The sequence below is a fragment of the Heliangelus exortis genome, chromosome 1 (assembly GCF_036169615.1).
Source record: "Heliangelus exortis chromosome 1, bHelExo1.hap1, whole genome shotgun sequence".
Taxonomy (NCBI): domain Eukaryota; kingdom Metazoa; phylum Chordata; class Aves; order Apodiformes; family Trochilidae; genus Heliangelus; species Heliangelus exortis.
In genome coordinates, this window is record NC_092422.1 from 76453278 (window position 1) to 76472124 (window position 18847).

The window sequence follows — 18847 nt, forward strand, 5'->3', positions numbered from 1 at the left end:
CTAAAGCTACTCAGGGGTGCAGAGCTGACTTGAAAAATGCAAACTTTCTAAAAGCTGTATGCCAAAAACGACTCCACAAGAAGCCTCTGTGTACACTTGCCTATCCTGGTGTATTAGCAAGAAATGCTTTGGCCCTAGTGAAAACAGCACCATCTGTCTAACCATGGGTGGATTTCATGATAGCAAAAGTGACACTACTTTCAGACTTAAGGTTTTCATTCCTTAGATGTGAAAACTGGTGGCTTTATATTGCTTCTCCTATACATCTCAGTCAGTGCAAAGGCACAGCATATCTTTAGAGTGCCTACGGGATTGCTGCACAGAGGTAGGGTGCTCAGCACTGCTCGTGCACTGTGCTGGCACCTGTACTTAAAGATGAAGAAAGTTTGTTCATTTTCAGTCCTCCAGCAAACTGATGCCAAGCCTGTGTTTGCTTTTACAATCAACAACTAGCCAAATACATGAACAGTTAAGCTTCCTCATAACATCTCTTCGCAGAGATGGCCACCTATTTTTGTGTTAGAGAGATGAGGAGGAAATCAGATTAAGTGTTGTAATAGAACAGGTGAACAGCCTAAGAAAGAGATGAGCAGTGCATTGGGGATCCAGATGGAGCTGTGTTTCAGAAACGGATGCCCTCTTTCTACCCTCTCAACAGCAGGCTGAGGATTGTGCTTGTGCTGGAAATGTGCTGAGTTCTGTTTAGCCCATGGGAGTCAGCACACACAAACATTTGTGATACCAACAGGTGACCATAATTTATTTTCTCACTGGGTTTTTGGGGGAAGTTTTCAGCTTTCAGCTGCATCAGTTCAGTGTTCAGCTACAGGGTTAAGCGGGTGCTCATGTCAGCGCTGCTCAGGGAAGCAGAGCAGGGGGGGATCCGATGCCCAGGTGTGGAGCCAGGATGGCGCGGGGAGTGGTTAACCTGGTCCGGGCACTCTGCTGCAACCTCCGTGTGAACCTCTAAGTGGGTGGGAAGCAAATAGGAGGCGAGCTGGAGGTCAGCAGATGTGATATGAGGAGAGGACTTTTCAACATCTAGTTAAATATTAACTTTGTTGCACATTTCCCCGTGGTGGGATGCCTGTGAAATTAAGAGACCGATGTTTTAACACTTTAATTGCCTTTTACATAAAAAAAACAGTCAGGGAACAGTCTTACAAAGACCAACCAACTCAGGTGCAGCAGAGCATGAAATACCCAGTCCTGTGCCACTGCCTTGACCTGTGCCGGATGGGCTATGCGAAGGCAACAACCAGAGCTGGGGAAGTGAACCGGCCGAGGGACAGGCGGCACGGCCAAAACCCTCTTTTTGACATCAGGCTGGCCAAGGTCAGCATCAAGCCAGGTATGCTTGCTGACCTCCAAGGTTTGTTTTTTGAACAAATTAATCTTTCACCCATTTAACGATCAGCTCGTCAGCCCTCCCGGTGAGGGCCGGAGAGGAAGGCGAAGCGGGGGACGGGGACAGCCTCGATGACACCTCCCCTCCCCACCCCTTCTCCCGCACACAGCTCATTCGCTGTCCGGAGGCTACGGAGCGGGGCCGGCGCTTGGCCCGGTGCGGGATGAAGTGACCTCGCCCGGTGTCCCGCCCGTCACTGCCCGCCCTGCCCTCCCGCACACGCCCGCCCCCAGCTCTTCCCCGCTACTCCCGCCAGCGCCGTCGCAGCCGGGCCCGGCGCATGCGCGCCGAGGAGGAGGAGGAGGGCTCCCCCCCCCGACTCCCCGGGAAAGGCATCGGTCGGCCCGGCGCCTGTCAGCGAGTCTGGAGCGCCGCCACTCCGGGGAGGGCGTCGGTTGGCCGGAGGGGGCGGGCGGTGAGCGGTGGCAGCCGGGGCGGCGGAGGCTGAAGGAGACTCGAGGACGGGGGCCCGCGCCAGTACTGCCGCCCCTCCCCGCTCCATGCGCAAGATGCTGCTGGCCGCGCTCTCCCGGGTGCTGCAAGGTCCGGCCGCGGCCAATGCTGCCGCCGCAGCCGGTAGGACGGTGAGTGCGGATGTTACCTGCCCGGCCGGAACGCTGCTGGGGAGGAAGAAGCAGCAGCAGCCTCAACGGGCGCGGCGGGGCTGCCCCCCCCTCCATTCCCTTATGTGTGTGTTTCGGGGGGGGCTGCGAGGGGGGGAAGGGAGCGTGCGGGAGCGGAGGGTGGGGGGAGGGGAGGGTCGCGTCGGTGCCGGTGCCGCCTCAGCCGTTAACGCCGCCCTTCCTCCCCCTCCCCTCCCCGTGGCTCCGTCACTCGCCCGGCGCGTGTGCTGGCGCGAGCTGGAGCCCTGTCAGGGCGCGGCGTGATCGGGGACGGTTGGAGGCCGCGCGGGGCTTGGCCCGGTGGTACCGCCCCGGCCCGGCCCGGTTTGTCCTTTGGATAAGGGAAACGGCGCCAGGGAACGAAACGGTGGCTGCGCCCAGGAGCTCGCGATACCGGTGCCTTTCGCGGTGCCGGGCGTGTCGTGGCCTTCCCCAGCGCCGCCGAAGCGGGAGGCATGGCGGACACTGCTGCCGGGGCTGGGGGAGGGTCCTGCGGGACCCCTTTTTCTGCGTGACATTAAAATTCATGTGAGGGACGCGCCGCTCAGCGGCAGCCCTTGTGCTGGTACGGGCTGCAGGGAACGGGCGGCTGGAGCTGCCCAACCCAGAGACCCTCTGTCCTTTCTCTGCACAGTCGTCTCTCTCCTGTTTGTATTTTTTAAAAAAAGTGTTTTGATTAGTTTCTGACAGCCTCTTCTGGGCCTCTTTATTTATGTATATTCTGGTTGTCAGCACGGGTCAGATCTTAAACCGGGGGATTAAACAGACGCTTCTCATTACATTCAGAATTCAGACACCTGACTTTTTGAGCTGCTGCACCTTTCTTTGTTTAAACAACAGTCTCTTTTCATCTCTTCTGGAATTTTGTTTCAGACTTTGTTATTTTTTTGACATGAGTGTGTCACTTGGTGTGTTTTATCTCTTTTGTCTGAAAAAGTCTTCAAAACTTATTTTTCACCTCTTCATCCTCCTTATTCCACGACAATGACTGTGGCCATGAGGAAGAATTAACCCTGCTGAAAAACACTGTTGACAAGATCAAGTAGGTGTTATGGGGCATTTTTTGATGATTGGAAGCGAGCTGCCTTTTTGCCAATAAGAGCAAATCTGTTACTCTGCCTCTAACTCTGAAGTAGCTCACTCACCTCAGCATTAACTTCTTATGGAAAAAGTAGGTGGGTGAATGTATTCACGAGAATGACATGACAGAGCAGGCTTACCAGAAGATCTTCCCAAATATGTTTTTGCATTATATATATAAATTTACAAGTAAAATATCTATATCAAAAATTTCAGACATGAGTGCCCAAAATTAGTCCCTTACTGCAAATACTTTGCCTGCTCCTGACATTCCTGCATTTTCCTGGAATTTCAAGGTAGATCTGGTTTGGATATCTTAAGAGATTTTTATACCCTAGCGATTGCCAAATATGTAAATATTTGTCTTGAATTGTGCCTTTGCGTTTATAGTGAAGGTATAAATTATCAGATAAATAGAAGCAGTCTTAATCCATAAAGCAGTAATTTATGTATGCTTTGAGCATATTGCAAAGTGGATTTCCATGGCCCAAAGCTCACCTGTAAGGTAGCTACCTCTTACCATGTTGGCTAATAATTTGCTGACTTCTCCTTCCCTAATTGTTTTAGTTACTTACTCTTATTTTTCTTTTCCTTCCAAATGCTGCTAACGTAGGGAGCTGTTAGTGAGGTAAGGCCTCGATCAATCCTGGCAAGGTTTGTTTTTGATATATTTACTGGCCATGTACTTTTGTACCAGAATTCTCAGTGTTGCTGCTTTTCTGTGGTGTTCAGGGCAGGGGGGGTGAAGCAGATGGCCTACAGAGGTCACTTCCAACCTCAGCAGTTCTGGGATTCTGCAAATCCCAAAGTCTTGCTTTATTTCAAGCCCTATAAGTAAAATGCCTTTTTCTCACTAATGCGGACACATTGTGATAAACAGTGCAGAAACTTTATATTAAATACTATTAAATACTATTATATTAAATACTATTAAAATTAAATCTGGTAATGGGGCAGGATGGAGAAGGGTATAGTAACTGCTGAATCAAATATGCAACAGAGTGGGTAACCGAGATGGATTGAAAAATTTCTCCTGACTTTTTTCCAAGTTTTATACCTATCAATTAGACCTGTTTTTTGGACACAATGACCTGGACATTCTCAAGATTTTGAAATAGTGAACCTTCAGCTAAATGAACACAATTTCCATGGTTGAATAAGCTAGTAAACTTATGTGTAACTTAATTATCAATACAATTTTGGCACACAATACTTACACATTCCTTATGCTGTGGCCACAGTGCATAAAGGGACAGGTGAGCATCAAGTGTGGTGCTGCAGTGAAGCTTACTGAAGCTATCTTAAAAATACCAGATGTTCATCAGTCAGTAACCTATGCTTATTCCTTAAGACAGAACACTAATGTATTTTTAAACATCCCTCTTGCCTCTTCTCTACCACACCACCCTTTCTGTTGTTCTGTGTTTCATATATCCTCAGGTATGTCACTATTTTTTGTATAACTTTTAAGTAGTTGCTATGATGTTATCCACTCAAATGATAGTCTTGTTTTCATTGTATGGCCTTGCATGTCCCCAGCTTCTATTCCTATTGAAAAGAAATAGTGACAGGAGTTCATATTCCAGAAAACTGATGGGTTGTTTTGTTTTGGTTTTTTTCAATAATGCATTGGCTGTCTCTACTCATATAGGCAATCTGCCATGTGAAGGAAAAAATATTTATTTTTGTAGTTTTGATTCTCCTCACAGTCTTTTGAAACTTACTGGTTATGCTTTATATAATCAAAGGCAATACAAATTTAAAATTCCATTCTCTTTTTTGATTTTAAATATTGGGCTTTATAGGACTTCTAGCATATATGAAGAAAATAAAAGCTCCATGGTGGCATTATAAGGATATGCCACTGGCAAGTTTAATTCAAAAATTATTTCAATTTGAGATTACTGTTAAAAATTATTTGAGAACTCACCTGCTTTTGCTTGATAATTATCAGGTAACCATTTTTTCTTTTTTGTTTGTCTTTTATTTCTTTCAAGGCATCTCGAGTGATGGTAGCATCACGAAACTATGCAGACTTTGCAAGTGAAGCTACGTTTGAAATTAAGGTAAAGAAACTGAACACTTAATACTGGCATTCAGTGTCTTTGTTGTAGGTCTTGATATGATGGACTTGCTGCCTTACAGTTTCAAGCAGGAAAGTACTTCTTGAATTTCCACAACCAAACCCCTCACTGTCAGGCTTGATTCTGTAAGTGCAGTCCTGTGCTTGGGTATCTGTATCAAGATTTCCTGTTTCTTAAGAATGTGAAGTTGTGATTCTTTGCAGCTGTGGTACTGCAAAGCAGCTGCGAGAAAAGAGTCACAGAGGAGCTTAAGAACCTTTTCTGTTCTGAGAAGAAAAGCATGAATTTTTCCATAATGCTTTTAAACCAAATAGCTGGTGTTAGCTGCTTACCTTTCTTTCCATCTCCCTTTTGTTTATGGATTCATGGGTGCAATATCCCAGATGTGCAGCTGATTGATGTCTGTATGGATTTTGGAGGAAAAATACTACATCCTTTTTAATGCTTGATTTGGTGCTGCTCAAAAAATGTGCACTTTAGTCTTGTCAGCTTTCCACCGTGGCAGTGCTTCCATTGACAGTAGCTTTTGTGCTGACTTTTCATCCAGGAGTTGATAAAAGAAACTCTCTTTCATTTTATGAGGACTTTAGTTTGTCTACTGCTAGTAGGAACTACACAGCTTCATTTTATGGGTTGAAATTGGGCTTTACTAAGGTAAAACTTTTATTTCCTCAAACTTGGAAAGTGTGCAAACTGTACAACTATTTCGACTTAGGAATTTAAGTTTTGTTGGCTTTTTTAAAAAAAGACAGTAAGTCTGAATTTGAAAACGGCACATTATATATATAAAAAAGTGATATTCATCAATAGAATAAACTACTTTCAAGAAACAAGTACTTGTTCAACTTTGCAGAAATGTGACCTCCATCGCCTGGAAGAAGGCCCTGGTACCACAGCAGTGCTGACCCGAGAGGAGGGACTCGATTACTACAAGAAGATGCAGACCATACGGCGTATGGAGCTGAAGTCTGACCAGCTGTACAAGCAGAAGATTATTCGTGGCTTCTGCCACTTATATGATGGTCAGGTAAGAATTTTTTTTCTTAAGAGGCTTTATATTGCCTTTCCATACTTAATGTAGGGACTTGAATAGAGTGCAAACTAAATCGAGAACTAAGTATCCCTGTACAGTGTTGGAAGTTGTCAATGGATCCATTTATTTTGTTCATTGTTTCTTTAAAAACAAGGTCCTAGTACACAAGGGAATCCCTGAGATCTTGGGACAGCAGCAAAGAGAGAAGGCAAGGTGCAGCTGAAGATAGCTAAGTGGGAGGAATGAGCAACTGCATCATATTCAGTTCAACACATTTGGAGGCCCACGTTCTCCTCATCAAGCTTGATTGATGTTTTTTGTTCCCATGTCTCATAGGTCACGTGCCCACTAAAAAGCAATAGCCAGGAGAACAAACTTCATGAACTTAGTGAAACTTTGCCATCTGTCCAGTCTGTGGTGCTGTTTTTGAACGAGAGTTATTTAGATGCTTCATGTGGGAGATAGGTGTAGAAAAAGCCCAAAGATCTGTGCAGTTTCTGGTTCCCCTCCTTGACTGCTTATATTAGTTGAAATCAGGACAGCCTGGAATTTAGAGCCCAAGGCTACTGTAGCTCCAAATTCTGCAAACAGAGCCCTGTTCACCTTGAAAGTTAAGGCAGTCTCCTCTATCTTGTGTTCTTCCTGTTTTCTGATGGTACTTGAAGTATTTGGAACCATACCTAACCCTTGCCACTTTGCTGACCATGAAAACTGTGTGATTGTCTTCATTCCTTTGTAACAGGAGGCTTGCTGTGTGGGGCTGGAAGTTGCTATAAAGCCAACAGACCATGTGATAACAGCTTACAGAGTTCATGGCTTCACCTACGTACGAGGAGTGCCTATTCGAGAAATTCTTGCTGAACTTACAGGTTTGTGCTAAGTCAAATGAGGATTCATATGCTGATGATGTTAGGTCAGAATTTTTTATTCAAATTCAAAATGATGCTGGTGCACAAAGTATATTGGAGCTATGGAAGCAGTTGAATTACATAGCTGATTAAATGAATTGTGTAATTTTGTGAATTGTGTAATTTTATGATACACGTTTATAGAATATAAGTTGTAGTAGTATAGTTCATATTTTGAAAGCACAAATTCAGAAAATTTTTCTTGCCACTGTATGCTCTATGTATTGTGCTGCAGCATCTTGTTTAAGTGTTCTCAATAGCACAGGGCATTACCCTCCCTAGGAGATGAACTTGGATTTTTCAGAGTCATGCTCCTGAAGTCTTAGGAAGACTGTTAAACAAACCCTGTCTGTAATGATAAACTGAGTAGTTTGGGAAAATTTGACTGCAAAAAAAAAATATTAGAGAGTAATCTAGACAGGTTTAAGATTTTGCAGAAAGGAGAGGTGGTTATTCATAGTAGGGCTGTAGGTGGAGTGGAGTGTGGGTTGAAGAGAGGAGTGGATCAGCCTGCTGAACTGTTTGTTAGGCTTTAGGTGCCAGAAGTAAAAAACAAGGAGTTCCAGGGCCTTTAGGAATCATTGGTATAATGAAGTCTTGATATGAGCATTTGCATTCTTGAGACATTAATATAGGAAAGCACATTTTGGAGGTAGAGGTGAGGTTTCCTATACTGAGAATATATATGTGTGTTAAGATGCATATTAATTACGTGCACAAAAGCCCATAAGGTAGTGGATGCTCGAGTACCACTGGATACTGATATATGAGAGAAAGTAAGGAGGAGATTGTCACAGCTGAAGTCTACTATGGGCCCTGAAACTGCAAGTATCAGTGATGATGTGGGTTTGTATTAATGATTTATTTCCATGTCACACATCATCTTCTGTAGCAGTTGTCTGTGGGTTTAGTGGGGTTCTTTTAACTGGGAAAGAGCAGCTGCAGCACAAGGGCTTTTATTCCAAGAAATACCCTTGCCAACGAGTGTCTAGAGGGGAGTGCTGCTGGAACTGATTCTTGAAAACAAAGATCTAAACTGAAAATGCCAACCTGAAAGACAGCCAGAGTTACAGTGATCAGGAAAGGACAAAAATAAAGTCTTTAGACTAATAGATAAGACCCTATAGAAAACAAACTACAGAAAAGGACTTTCCAGGGAAATTGGCATCTCCCTGAGAAATGGATTTGTGTTCTAAGAAAACTGGAAAGTAACGCAAAAACTGACATTGGTCAGTCAGGAGTTCTTAGCTAAAATTCAAGAAAGGATTGTACAAATAGTGGGGGGAGATTTCTGGAGTTTAATTGCACTTAAGAAAAATAGTTTTCTAATTAAAATTAGGCAATCTTTTTTTCCCCCTTTTACTTGCATTGGATGTAGCTGGCAGAAGCCGTAGAAGCTCACATGAAATCAGTTCATAGGCATGCGAAAGGGATGAGATAGACAAATAATAAAAATGATCTGCTGTTAGGAGAAAGGAAAGTACAAGTTCCAGAAAGCCTTTCCAGCTTTGGGAGTTTCAAATTCTAAAGTAAACTCCAAGGCCATGGCAAAAAGACGACCAAACAAGCTGTGTTTATTAGAAATAAAATAGAAGTCTGCGTGGCTATTAACAATACAGATTAAAATATGAAATGGAGTGGGCTGATGAGAAATTCTGTGTTCTTAGGTCAGTTCATTTTATAGGGTTTGTTGTAGTGCTTCATGGACCACCAGTTTTCTTCAAACTACAGCTTGAAAAAAGCTGGGCTAGGAGACTTTAATGTTTATCATGGGGCAGGGAGTTGTTGGTTGGGACCTTTTGGTTGTGGGTTTTTTGGTTTTTTGTTTTTTTTTTTTGTTTGTTTGTTTTTTTTTTGTTTTTTTTATTAGTTTTGTTTTTTTAACTGCCCCATCTAATCACAGAATCATAGAATGGTGTGGGCTGGAAGGGACCTTAAAAATCATCTAGTTCCAGTTGTCACAGGGAAGACAAGTGTAGATTATTGCAACTGATTTGGAACAGTGTTGATTACTTTTGGCTTCTGCCAGAAAGTTATAAGGACTCTAAGTAATACTTCTTACTGATAAGATGTATGAGAAATACAGACCATGTTGGTTATTAAAAAAAGCAACAACATATATTTTCAGAAAATTCTTTTGCATAGTAGGACACTGAAACTTATTGGTTGGCCTTAAAATTTTTTCTTTATTTTATTCCACATGTCCTGAATTATGTTTTCGTGATCATTCTCTTTTTCCCCTTTGTCTTACTTGTTCTGTGGTATATTTTCCCATAAACTCTTTGGGGAGAGGCCATTGTGCCTTAACTCCACATAGATCCAGAGACAACAAAATGGTCTCGTGTTACTACCGTTAGGAATTGAATCTGATGTTCCCATTTGTATAGTATTTTCCCTCCAAAAAAATAAATTGCTTGTTACTCATGTTTCAGGTCGAAAAGGAGGATGTGCGAAGGGAAAAGGAGGATCAATGCATATGTATACCAAAAACTTCTATGGTGGCAATGGTATTGTTGGTGCTCAGGTATATACGTGTAAGCGTCTTTACTGTCCACAAGCTGCCTGTTTCCAGCTCCTCTACACATTGGTCTAAAACTCTGGTGTGTCCTGTCCCCTCTGATAGGTTCCTCTTGGAGCTGGGATTGCGCTGGCCTGCAAATACTTCAATAAAAACGAAGTCTGTTTGACATTATATGGGGATGGTGCAGCCAACCAGGTAAATGAGCTTTGTCTTGTGTGGCTCTGTGGGGAGGAGTGTGTGACTGTGAGTATCAATTTTCCTTCTCTGAACTGTGAGCTCTGCCTTTCCACAGGGTGGTGGGAGGGCACCTTTCACCCTGCCTGTGTACTACCCCCAAACCAAGCAGCATCTGATTTAGAACGTATGCAAAGATTGTTGTGTTGGGCTTTCTGCTGCAAGGAGGCTTTATTAAAGGAGTCCACTGATACTGAAGATCAGTCCTGGAGAGAGAAGACAATGTACAGCCTCTATCCTGCAGTTTTTCTTAGGGCTTTTTTTGTGAAGTGCTGTTCACTGAGACAAGCCTTGTGTAGATGGTTGAGCAATGTGCAAATATTGGGCACTAGCACCTCTTATTTGTGTTGCCTTAGGTGTTTGAGAAGGAGTGCGTTTCAAGTACTGGATAGTCCTTGGAAGGGTGATTCAGATGAACAGTTACAAAGTTAATTGCTAGTTTGTCTTCATGTATCAGGAATGTAGCATGTGGCTGGATTATTTTTATCCTGTTTTGGACCTGTGTGAATGTCTGTCCTTCCCCACCCCCATTTTGAACTCTGCCCGTGTCATTTGAGTGGAGGGAATGTCTCTCAGCTCCTACTCTGGACTGAGTGCTCTAGATACTCAGAAAGTGGGTCGGGATAGTGGCTGATTATGGGAACAGTGTTTCCAGCCATGGGAGAATGGGTTCCAGTTACTCTTGTTTCTTGTTGCAAGTGGCTCACCTAAGTGTAACACCTGAAGTGTCTGTGCTGTAAGGAGAGAGAATTCTGAGTGGTAGCAGTGTAGGTGATGGTGATGCTGAATAGGGAGAAACATTTCTGAAGACAGAGGAGAGGACAGAGCACCTTGCAGAGCCACTTACTACTGACATTCCAGCTGGTCTGTTGTGTTACCAGCAGAGACATTAAGCCAGGTAAAAATATGGTGGTTTAGAATGTACTGTTGGTATAATTTACCACTTTCAAAACAGTTGTTGGTTTTCCCTGTCTGATCTAAGTACAAAGGCTTATACAGTCACTGGTGCAACTTCAGTTTGCTGTAGCAGCATCCTGTCAGTCAGTTGTGACTGTAGCTGAAATACTTGCATTAAGGTTGAAGGCTTTGTGCTGTCCTAAGAGAAATATAGAACTAGGTTTAAAAATTAAGTTCTATGAACAATTTGTTGAGATTAAACTTATAAGGTGCAGCTTCTCTTTTATTCCTGCTGAGCTGCAGCAAGTGGTTGGTTTTCCCCTTCAGTATTAAAATTTCTTCTGGCTTGACTTCTGCAACTAAATGCTTTTGCTAGTGCCTACTGCTTAAGTGAGCTCCGTGTCTGGATGTAACTTGCTCTTTTTTCTTTCAGGGCCAGATATTTGAGACCTACAATATGGCAGCCTTATGGAAGCTGCCTTGTGTTTTCATCTGTGAGAACAATCGGTATGGAATGGGAACTTCAGTTGAAAGAGCTGCAGCCAGTACTGACTACTACAAAAGAGGAGATTACATTCCAGGGCTCAGGGTGAGGACAAACCCAGCTTTTTTTGCAGGGTCATGGGTGGAAGTGTGAGGAGCCTATATGCACACGCACCTGTGCAATGCATATATATATTTGTATTTTATTTATACATATATTTATAAATATTTAAGTATAGGATTTTTTTTAACTGAAGTCCTATTTAAATTATAAAAGCACTGAAATTGGAAGTTCAAAGTTTGCCATTTTTTTGCCTTAACTTGTGGTTTTTGTTTATCAGGTGGATGGTATGGACGTTCTCTGCGTTCGAGAAGCAACAAAGTTTGCAACTGAGTACTGTAGATCTGGAAAAGTAAGTCTGCCGTCATCATTCCTTTTCCACAGCCAGATTATTGCTTCATAAAAAGCTCCTTTTGTAGACCATTTACTCCATCTGTTGCTGAAATCTTACTTAACCTTTATTTAGTTTTTTTCTCCACAGAGTTGAATCTGTAAACAATTGCACGGTTCTTTCCTTTTGTTAGAATTTATTAATATGCAGTTGATATTAATCAAGCATCTAAAAAAACCCAACAACCAACAACAAAAAACCATGCCTGTATACTCTGTCATCCTTTTCCCCATTCCTACTCCAATTAAATTCTGTTGTGAAAGGTGTTTTGACTGTGAGGCAGTCATGTTCTTTGTGAGGAGATTAATTAGGGGAAGCATCAACGAAGGGAGTGATAATTCTGTATTTACAACAAATGGAAAGTGAAGTAAATCTTTGTGAGTCAGCATTAGTGTTTGTCACCCAAGTATGATACACTGGTTTTCAAGATGAGTGTATTTGGTGAAACTGTCTGTGCTGGGAACTTAAACCAGAAAAAGTGTTCATAGAGAAGAATAAGATTTTGTTAACAAACTTACAGTGAAACAACAGGCAGTGTGAAATAGTCTGAGTAAAGGGGGCATTGGAAGGGAAAAAATTGTTTGATGCTGCTCAATAGGAACATGAGAGTAAATGCTTGAAATGTATCAGTGTAGGTGTCTATTTGAACAGAGTTGAGTTCCATCTTACTGAGATGTTATGTAAATTAAACTGAGAAAAAATTGAACAAAAAATATCACTGCTGCAGTTTACCCATAGTAAGTACTTGCTGCTCTAACAACAAATTAGTTGCTCAAGGTGGTAACACTGTTTTTGCTTTTTGAGGGTCCTATTGTGATGGAGTTACAGACATACCGTTACCATGGCCACAGTATGAGTGACCCCGGAATAAGGTACTGTGATATTCTTTAATGGCATTCACTGAAAACAGAAAGTACTAATGGCCAAAATCCTGAAACCCTTGCATTTGGTGTTTAAATCCCCTGTGAGCTGCTTATTAAGGTTATGATGAAATTGCTATGAGCAGTCTCATCACTCAGGTCATTACTGGGCTGATAATCCACAGTCATGTAACATACTTGCTTTACTTGCAGTATTGAGATTTTAGTTTTAGAACAAGCACAAAAAATCAGTTAAAGTTCTATACTTTTTATTAATAGGTTCTATTTTCTGTGTGACTTTATGGTGTGTTCTAATTAAGCTTTGACTGAAAAGCACCATGTTTTTGCAGGGTTGTTGTTTTGTTGTTTTCTTTTTTAGAGCATTTAAAATCCTGTAAGCCAAAATTACAGGAACAGTTTGGACAGTTTGGACTGTCTGGTCAAGTAGAACATCTCTTAAAAATATAAATATATAGGTGCCAAAAAGACTCGTGTTGTTCCAGGTGACAAATCTGACTCAGTCTACATGAAGCAGGGGTATCTTCCCCCCCCTCACCTTACCCCTTAGGGGAGATGAAAAGGAGGAAATATTGCTCCTTGTGTTAACTGTCTCAGGCTGGGATTGCTCCTCTTTCCCTGCCTATGTTATACTCAAGGCTGGAGCTACTTCAGCTTGGTTGCTCCTTACAGGTCTGAGAGGCGTTCTAGTTGTACCTGTGCCACCCTTTGAGTGATTAATACTGTTGTATTTCTTTACATTCCTGAGAAGTCTTTGGTCACACCTTTTTTTTTCTAAAACATGAGCTGTGTCTAGAGCTTTGCCTCTATTTAAGAATACTGCTGTTCATGTCTTCCCTTGTCTTGCTTGTAGCTATCGGACTAGAGAAGAAATTCAAGAAGTGAGAAGCAAAAGTGATCCCATTACCTTGCTGAAGGACAGAATGGTCAACACTAACCTTGCTAGCATTGAAGAGTTAAAGGTATGGCTTTTAATTGCTATTTAAGCAAGATCTTAAGCTTTCACACTAATGCTCTCTGAAAAGCACATCATAGGGCATCACCTGTTTTTTTTAAGTTCTTTAAAGTTAGTTACACCATCACTTCTCCTGGGGAAGTTCCATTGCAGACTAATGATGCTGCACTCCTATGGAAAGGAACTTTGCTTTTGGGTGCTGAGTGTAACCTGAGTGTTTGCTTGTATGGGTGTATTTCAAATGTAGCTCTTGTCATACAGTAGCATGGAGAAATCAAAATTACCCAGGCTCTCTCAGCTACCTAGGGAGGGTGTAGGTCTCTGAAACTGAAATTATCAGAGGTAAAAAATCCTAGTGAAGCCAGGCTTCTAAGCTAATATTGTAAATACTTTTATCAACTCTGCTTCAAAAAAAATTACACGGACACTCTCTGTATTTTTACAGACTTCATCATTGTGTTTGTATTAAAAATTATGCTGCTTGTTTTGAGCTGTTTTATGATAAGCATCTATTTTTTATGTAGGAAATTGATGTGGCAGTAAGAAAGGAGATTGAGGAAGCGGCTCAGTTCGCTACCACTGACCCAGAGCCACCAGTGGAAGATCTGGGTAACCACATCTTCTTCAATGAGGCACCCTTTGAAGTGCGTGGCCCAAACCAGTGGATAAGGTACAAATCTGTCAGCAACTAAAGGGCCTTTTTGTTGGCGTAACTTATTCATAAGGAAAAGTGAATGTATTTACAGGAAATATAATGACTTGGAAACAAACCTTAAGCTTATTTAAAAGCTCTTTCAAAAAGAGGAAAAGTGTAATGAAATCCATCTGAGTATGGATTTTCTTAAACACACTGAATGTTGTTTCAGAAGGAGCTAAATTAAGACAAAGCAGCCTTTTATTTAAATCGATATATATTGGCTTTACTCACTTTCCTTTGGATTGCTGTATGTGGTATGTACAGTGTAAAAAGAAAACAAAAATATTAAACTTTACCAACATTTATCTGATGGTCTGTTTGCTTTATTTCGTGATGAACCATTTTCCCCAAAATACACCAAAAAGCCACTAAGATGCTATGTTTCAGCTATGGAAAAGTTATTAAACAAAAACATCACACCAGGCTTTTCTTGGTAGGTCAATGAAAGTAGCTTTAATACAAAAAGCTATGTACATTCAGCTATGAAGGGATGATAGGTGCTTGAGCGTGTCCCCTCCCTGCTCACAGCCAGCAGAAATGTAACACATTAGGTTCACAGTTTTCATGATGCTAAAGCCAGTTCAGGTGTGTGATTCCTCTTTGGCAGAAAAGGTTTGGTTTTTTTTTTCCTCAGTGAATGTCTGACACTACATTGATAAGCATTTGTCTTCTGCATTGCTCTGTCATAAATAAATTTAAGTGCATTGACACAGACTGAAAGCTGTTTCTATTCACTGTGTATTACACTGATGGTCAAACAAGCTCTATAATTGTGCAAAATCTGCAAGGCATACATACATACATATACACATACATCTAATACCTAAAGTGTTAGGAATGTATCTTTTATTTGTTTATTCCCGTTACTTTTTCTCCTTCCAAAGCATTCACCTGCTGCACTGTGGTCTTCCGGTGGTTTAATATTGCATTCCAAATTCTGCCAAGGAGACCACCCCTGTATGAAGAAGAACAGAGAACAGTGAGGGAAAACTCCAGCTAAAGTGAGCAAGAAGTAAGGTCTGGAAATATAGCAAGGATATACCAACTGTAACAGTAGATAGAATATGCTGTACTTTTAGCCATAACCTTAAACAACTTCTTCCAGATGAGCCAGGGTTTACTGAATTAAAGGAATCAAGGGGTAGGAAAAACAAGTTTTTTCTGCCTCTTTTCTATGATTGCATCATCCTGAATGGCACAAAAATAGCTCCCAACCTTGATGAAGACCAAAACTTAGATGGCGTGATGCACCTTAGGTGGAGCTGTTACACTGGGTCTGTTAAGATGTGAGAAACTACCAGAAAATCAGAGATGAAATTCACAGTAGTTGCCATGGAAGTATCAGCAGCCTATTTGAATAACTTAACTTTTTAAAGTTTTTTTTTTTACAAACTACTTCAATGAAGCTCTTAATAATGAACTAAGAAGTACTTTCTTACTGTAGTTGAAGATACCGCAGATCATCTTCAGTGATATCATTAAGGACAGTACTTAGTGTATAATCTTCTTCAGCAAACTAAAAGGTAAATTTATTCCTAAATTAATAATTCTCCTTCGAAAGCTAATTATGACTACAATGACCTTTTTGTTTGTTTTTAAAAGTGATTTTTTTGTTTGTTTTTTTACCTTTTTAATGGCATCTAAGTCTGCTCCTTGTTGCTTCAGCCAGTTCATGAGCTCAGGGTCAGCGTTCTCTTTACAAGTTGCTGCAGACCAGTGGGAGTCTTTGACAGAAAACAAAATACAGGTTAATACACCTCTAAAAGAGGGCAAAAGTGGTGGTTTTCAGACCACAACAGATGGTGTTTTATCGTTGAAACATGATCTAACGTATTTGTGTGCAACTTTCAAAAGTCTGCATAATTTCCTCATACCTTTGGGTTTAAGTTTTAATCGCAGCAAGCGTAATTCCTGAGTTTTTTGCTCCAAAGATTGTCGTAAGAGGGTTTGATACTCTTTCTCCTTCTGCACAAGGTTCTCCAAAAGTCTGTTAGCATATGAGAGAGAGAAAACAGAATCATACTTAGAAGAAGTATAGCTGAAAAAAACCCCAACCACTTTTAGTAACTACCAAAGACACTTGAGAGATACTGTCTTAAGTAACATTTTATGGCTTCCAGACTTCATTTTGTCTGAGATTCAGCTGGTGGCACTTGAAAACTTTCACCTTTGCAGAATTTAGTAAAAAGCTTGTAAGTTCTGTTTTGCAGCTTCCCTTGGCCTTTATAATGTAATGCACTGCTGAACAGTGCAGCACTGTTTTACCAGGAACTTTCTGCTCACAGATTTACATCACATCCATAAAGTACATAACATTCAGCTGCTAACACACTGGCAGCAGCCTACAAATGTAACCCATGAGAGATAGGACAGGGGCTCTGCATGTGCTAGTTAGCAGGCAGCTCTGATGGGCCAGGACAGAGGTGCTTTGGCCTTTCCCTTGCAGGAACAGCTTTGAGGGCACTGCTGCTGGCCCAGGTGGCATCCAAGGAAGCAGGAAGGAAACTGGTACAGTTGCACAAACCTAATTACTTAACAGTAAAAATCCAACATGCCATTCTGACAAAAAAACCCCAAACATTAATTACACGTAAACAGAAGTTGTACTGAAGGCTCTTGAAGGTTGTCAGACTGGTATTGCCAGCATATTCTGAATCTGCTTGTGTTCCTTGACGGGCTGCTTTATCATGAGGCAATACCAGGTGAGGAGTATTTATGTCATTTATGTCACTGTAGAGCACAACGTCTGGGCATTTCACAGAATCCCAGAATGTTTAGGTTGGAAGAGACCTCCAAGCTCATCCAGCCCAACCTTTGATTAACAACACAGTCAACTACTAAACCATGTCCTTAAGGACCAGGTCCAAACACCTTTTAAATGCCTCCATGGACGGTGACTCCACCACTGTCCTGGGCAGGACATTCCAATGCCTGACAACCCTCTCAGTGGAAAAAATGTTTCCTAACACCCAGCCTAAACCTCCCCTGGTGCAGCTTCCATCCATTCCCTCTGCTCCTATCACAGTTCCCTAAGGAGCAGAGGCTGTTTCCCTCCTCCTTCCAACCTCCCTTGAGAAAGCTGAAGAGAGCTCTAAGGTCTCCTCTCAGCCTCCTCTTCCCCAGACTGAACACCCCCAGCTCCCCCAGCCTCTCCTCACAGGACTTGTGCTCCAGGCCCTTCAGGAGCTTTGTTGCCCTTCTCTGGACACGCTCCAGCAATTCTGGGTCCCTCCTATAGTGAGGTGCCCAGACCTGAACACAGGACTCAAGAAGTTGCCTCACCAGGGCTGAGTACAGAGGGATGATCACCTCCCTGTCCCTGCTGCCACACTGTTCCTAACACAAGCCAGGATGCCACTGGCTTTCTTGGTCACCTGCACACACTGCTGACTCAATATTAAGTCAACTGTCAGCCAACACCCCCAGGTCCCTTTCCAACCTGCAGCTCTCTAACCACACCTCCCCAAGTCCAAAGGCTTTCCCAGTCTTTTCAAAGACTGGCTGAAAACAAATCCAGTCTTTATAAAAGGGTTACCTTAAGGTCTCTTGTTTCAGTCTGCCCAACTCCAGGCTAAGCTGCTGCTGAGCCTCATGTGAAACCACAGAACTAGGGGTGCCGACTCCTGGTGTGCTGGCAGGATCCTCAGGTCCACTGTGTTCAGCGGGCTGGTAACTCTCCTCCACTTCATCACTGTCCTTGTCCCCACCTTCTGTTTCTGATGCTGGCTCAAAGTGAGCTCGAAGCTCTGGTGAAAGGAAACAGTGTAAGATTATGAATTGTTTTTTGGCAAGTCTGTCTTTAGAAATACTAAAATTTCATCTGTGTTGCTGCAGGTGGGTGGAGCTTCAGCTGAGGAAGTGAGCTGTTGGCACGATGTGCCTTATTGCAGGAGCCCTATGTGATCTGAACCACAGATTCTCTGGCATCAATTCTGAACTAAGCAGCATTGTAATAGCTCACCTGTAATGCATCAGTAGAGGTTGGTAGCTGTAGATTACAGCTGTAGAGGTGACAAGTAGATTTGTGATGAAATTAATAATAAGATAGTCAAATGCATTAATGAGAAGCCCTTGGATTTTTTTAGAGAAAAAAAAAATATATGTCCTGGACTAAAATGTTTACAAAGCTTTCCTCTTTTCCAGGTAGGAACTCCTGGACAGTTCTCAACTCATTTATACTCCTCCTCAGTGGTGGTGATTTTTCCTGCTATCTGTAGGCTAAAATCATATTCCTCCCTCATATTAATCTACCCCCTTCTATGCACTTGTTCCACAGCTCATAATCACATTTCAGAACACGTAGACAGACCTGTGCTGTGTTACCCACCTTGGTGTCAATAAAATCTACAGAGTAATTTTCTTTCTTAGTAGAAAAGCTCCAGCTTGTACTGAATTTAATCTGCCCTTTTTTTCCATGGTTGGACCACACTGATGGTGCAGTATTACTGGTTATCTCATTATGTGCCTTGGTGCTGCACGTTCAGCATTAATCCTCCAGATCAACACTCCTTTCTGTACAACATTGAGACCCCGTGCCTTTGATGTAGTGGCACATGGGATGCAGCTAATGGCATTCTGACAGATTAAAACTCTA

General features: G+C 42.2%; 2 protein-coding genes and 1 long non-coding RNA gene across 10 annotated transcripts in view; 1 reads left to right on the forward strand and 2 right to left on the reverse strand.

Annotated features, from left to right (window-relative positions):
• Positions 1 to 732: 732 nt before the first annotated feature.
• Positions 733 to 2109, reverse strand: LOC139798567 (uncharacterized). The gene is made up of 2 exons (XR_011726863.1): positions 2010 to 2109; positions 733 to 1087 (listed from the first exon to the last, which is right to left on the reverse strand). It is a non-coding gene; the product is annotated as an uncharacterized lncRNA (long non-coding RNA).
• Positions 1497 to 14558, forward strand: PDHA1 (pyruvate dehydrogenase E1 subunit alpha 1). Its single transcript, XM_071749391.1, has 11 exons — positions 1497 to 1992; positions 5109 to 5177; positions 6049 to 6222; positions 6971 to 7097; positions 9569 to 9660; positions 9760 to 9852; positions 11222 to 11377; positions 11613 to 11684; positions 12528 to 12595; positions 13455 to 13563; positions 14081 to 14558. Exons 1-11 carry the CDS (start codon positions 1909 to 1911, stop codon positions 14246 to 14248), a joined length of 1212 nt encoding a protein of 403 aa, XP_071605492.1. The 5' UTR covers positions 1497 to 1908; the 3' UTR covers positions 14249 to 14558.
• Positions 14393 to 18847, reverse strand: part of MAP3K15 (mitogen-activated protein kinase kinase kinase 15) — an 83126-nt gene continuing 78671 nt past the window's right edge. For 6 of the 8 annotated variants that reach the window (XM_071749336.1, XM_071749319.1, XM_071749370.1 and 3 more), the window contains 5 exons: positions 17789 to 17999; positions 16128 to 16240; positions 15880 to 15977; positions 15693 to 15769; positions 14393 to 15208 (listed from right to left, as the gene is read on the reverse strand). In XM_071749336.1, the coding sequence (XP_071605437.1) occupies positions 15100 to 15208; positions 15693 to 15769; positions 15880 to 15977; positions 16128 to 16240; positions 17789 to 17999 (608 nt within the window). In that variant the 3' untranslated portion in view covers positions 14393 to 15099. Of the gene's footprint in view, positions 15209 to 15684; positions 15770 to 15879; positions 15978 to 16127; positions 16241 to 17788; positions 18000 to 18847 lie in introns of all 8 variants that reach the window. The other 2 variants (XM_071749346.1, XM_071749328.1) reach the window with 2 other exon arrangements.

What these genes read in the sequence shown, in the direction of transcription:
- PDHA1 (XM_071749391.1), top strand. Translation starts at nt 1,909, where the DNA reads ATGCGCAAGATGCTGCTGGCCGCGCTCTCCCGGGTGCTGCAAGGTCCG. An exon ending in CCGCCGCAGCCGGTAGGACG is followed by an intron (nt 1,993 to 5,108) that starts GTGAGTGCGGAT and finishes ATTTCTTTCAAG; the next exon opens with GCATCTCGAGTGATGGTAGC. An exon ending in ATGAGTGACCCCGGAATAAG is followed by an intron (nt 12,596 to 13,454) that starts GTACTGTGATAT and finishes TCTTGCTTGTAG; the next exon opens with CTATCGGACTAGAGAAGAAA.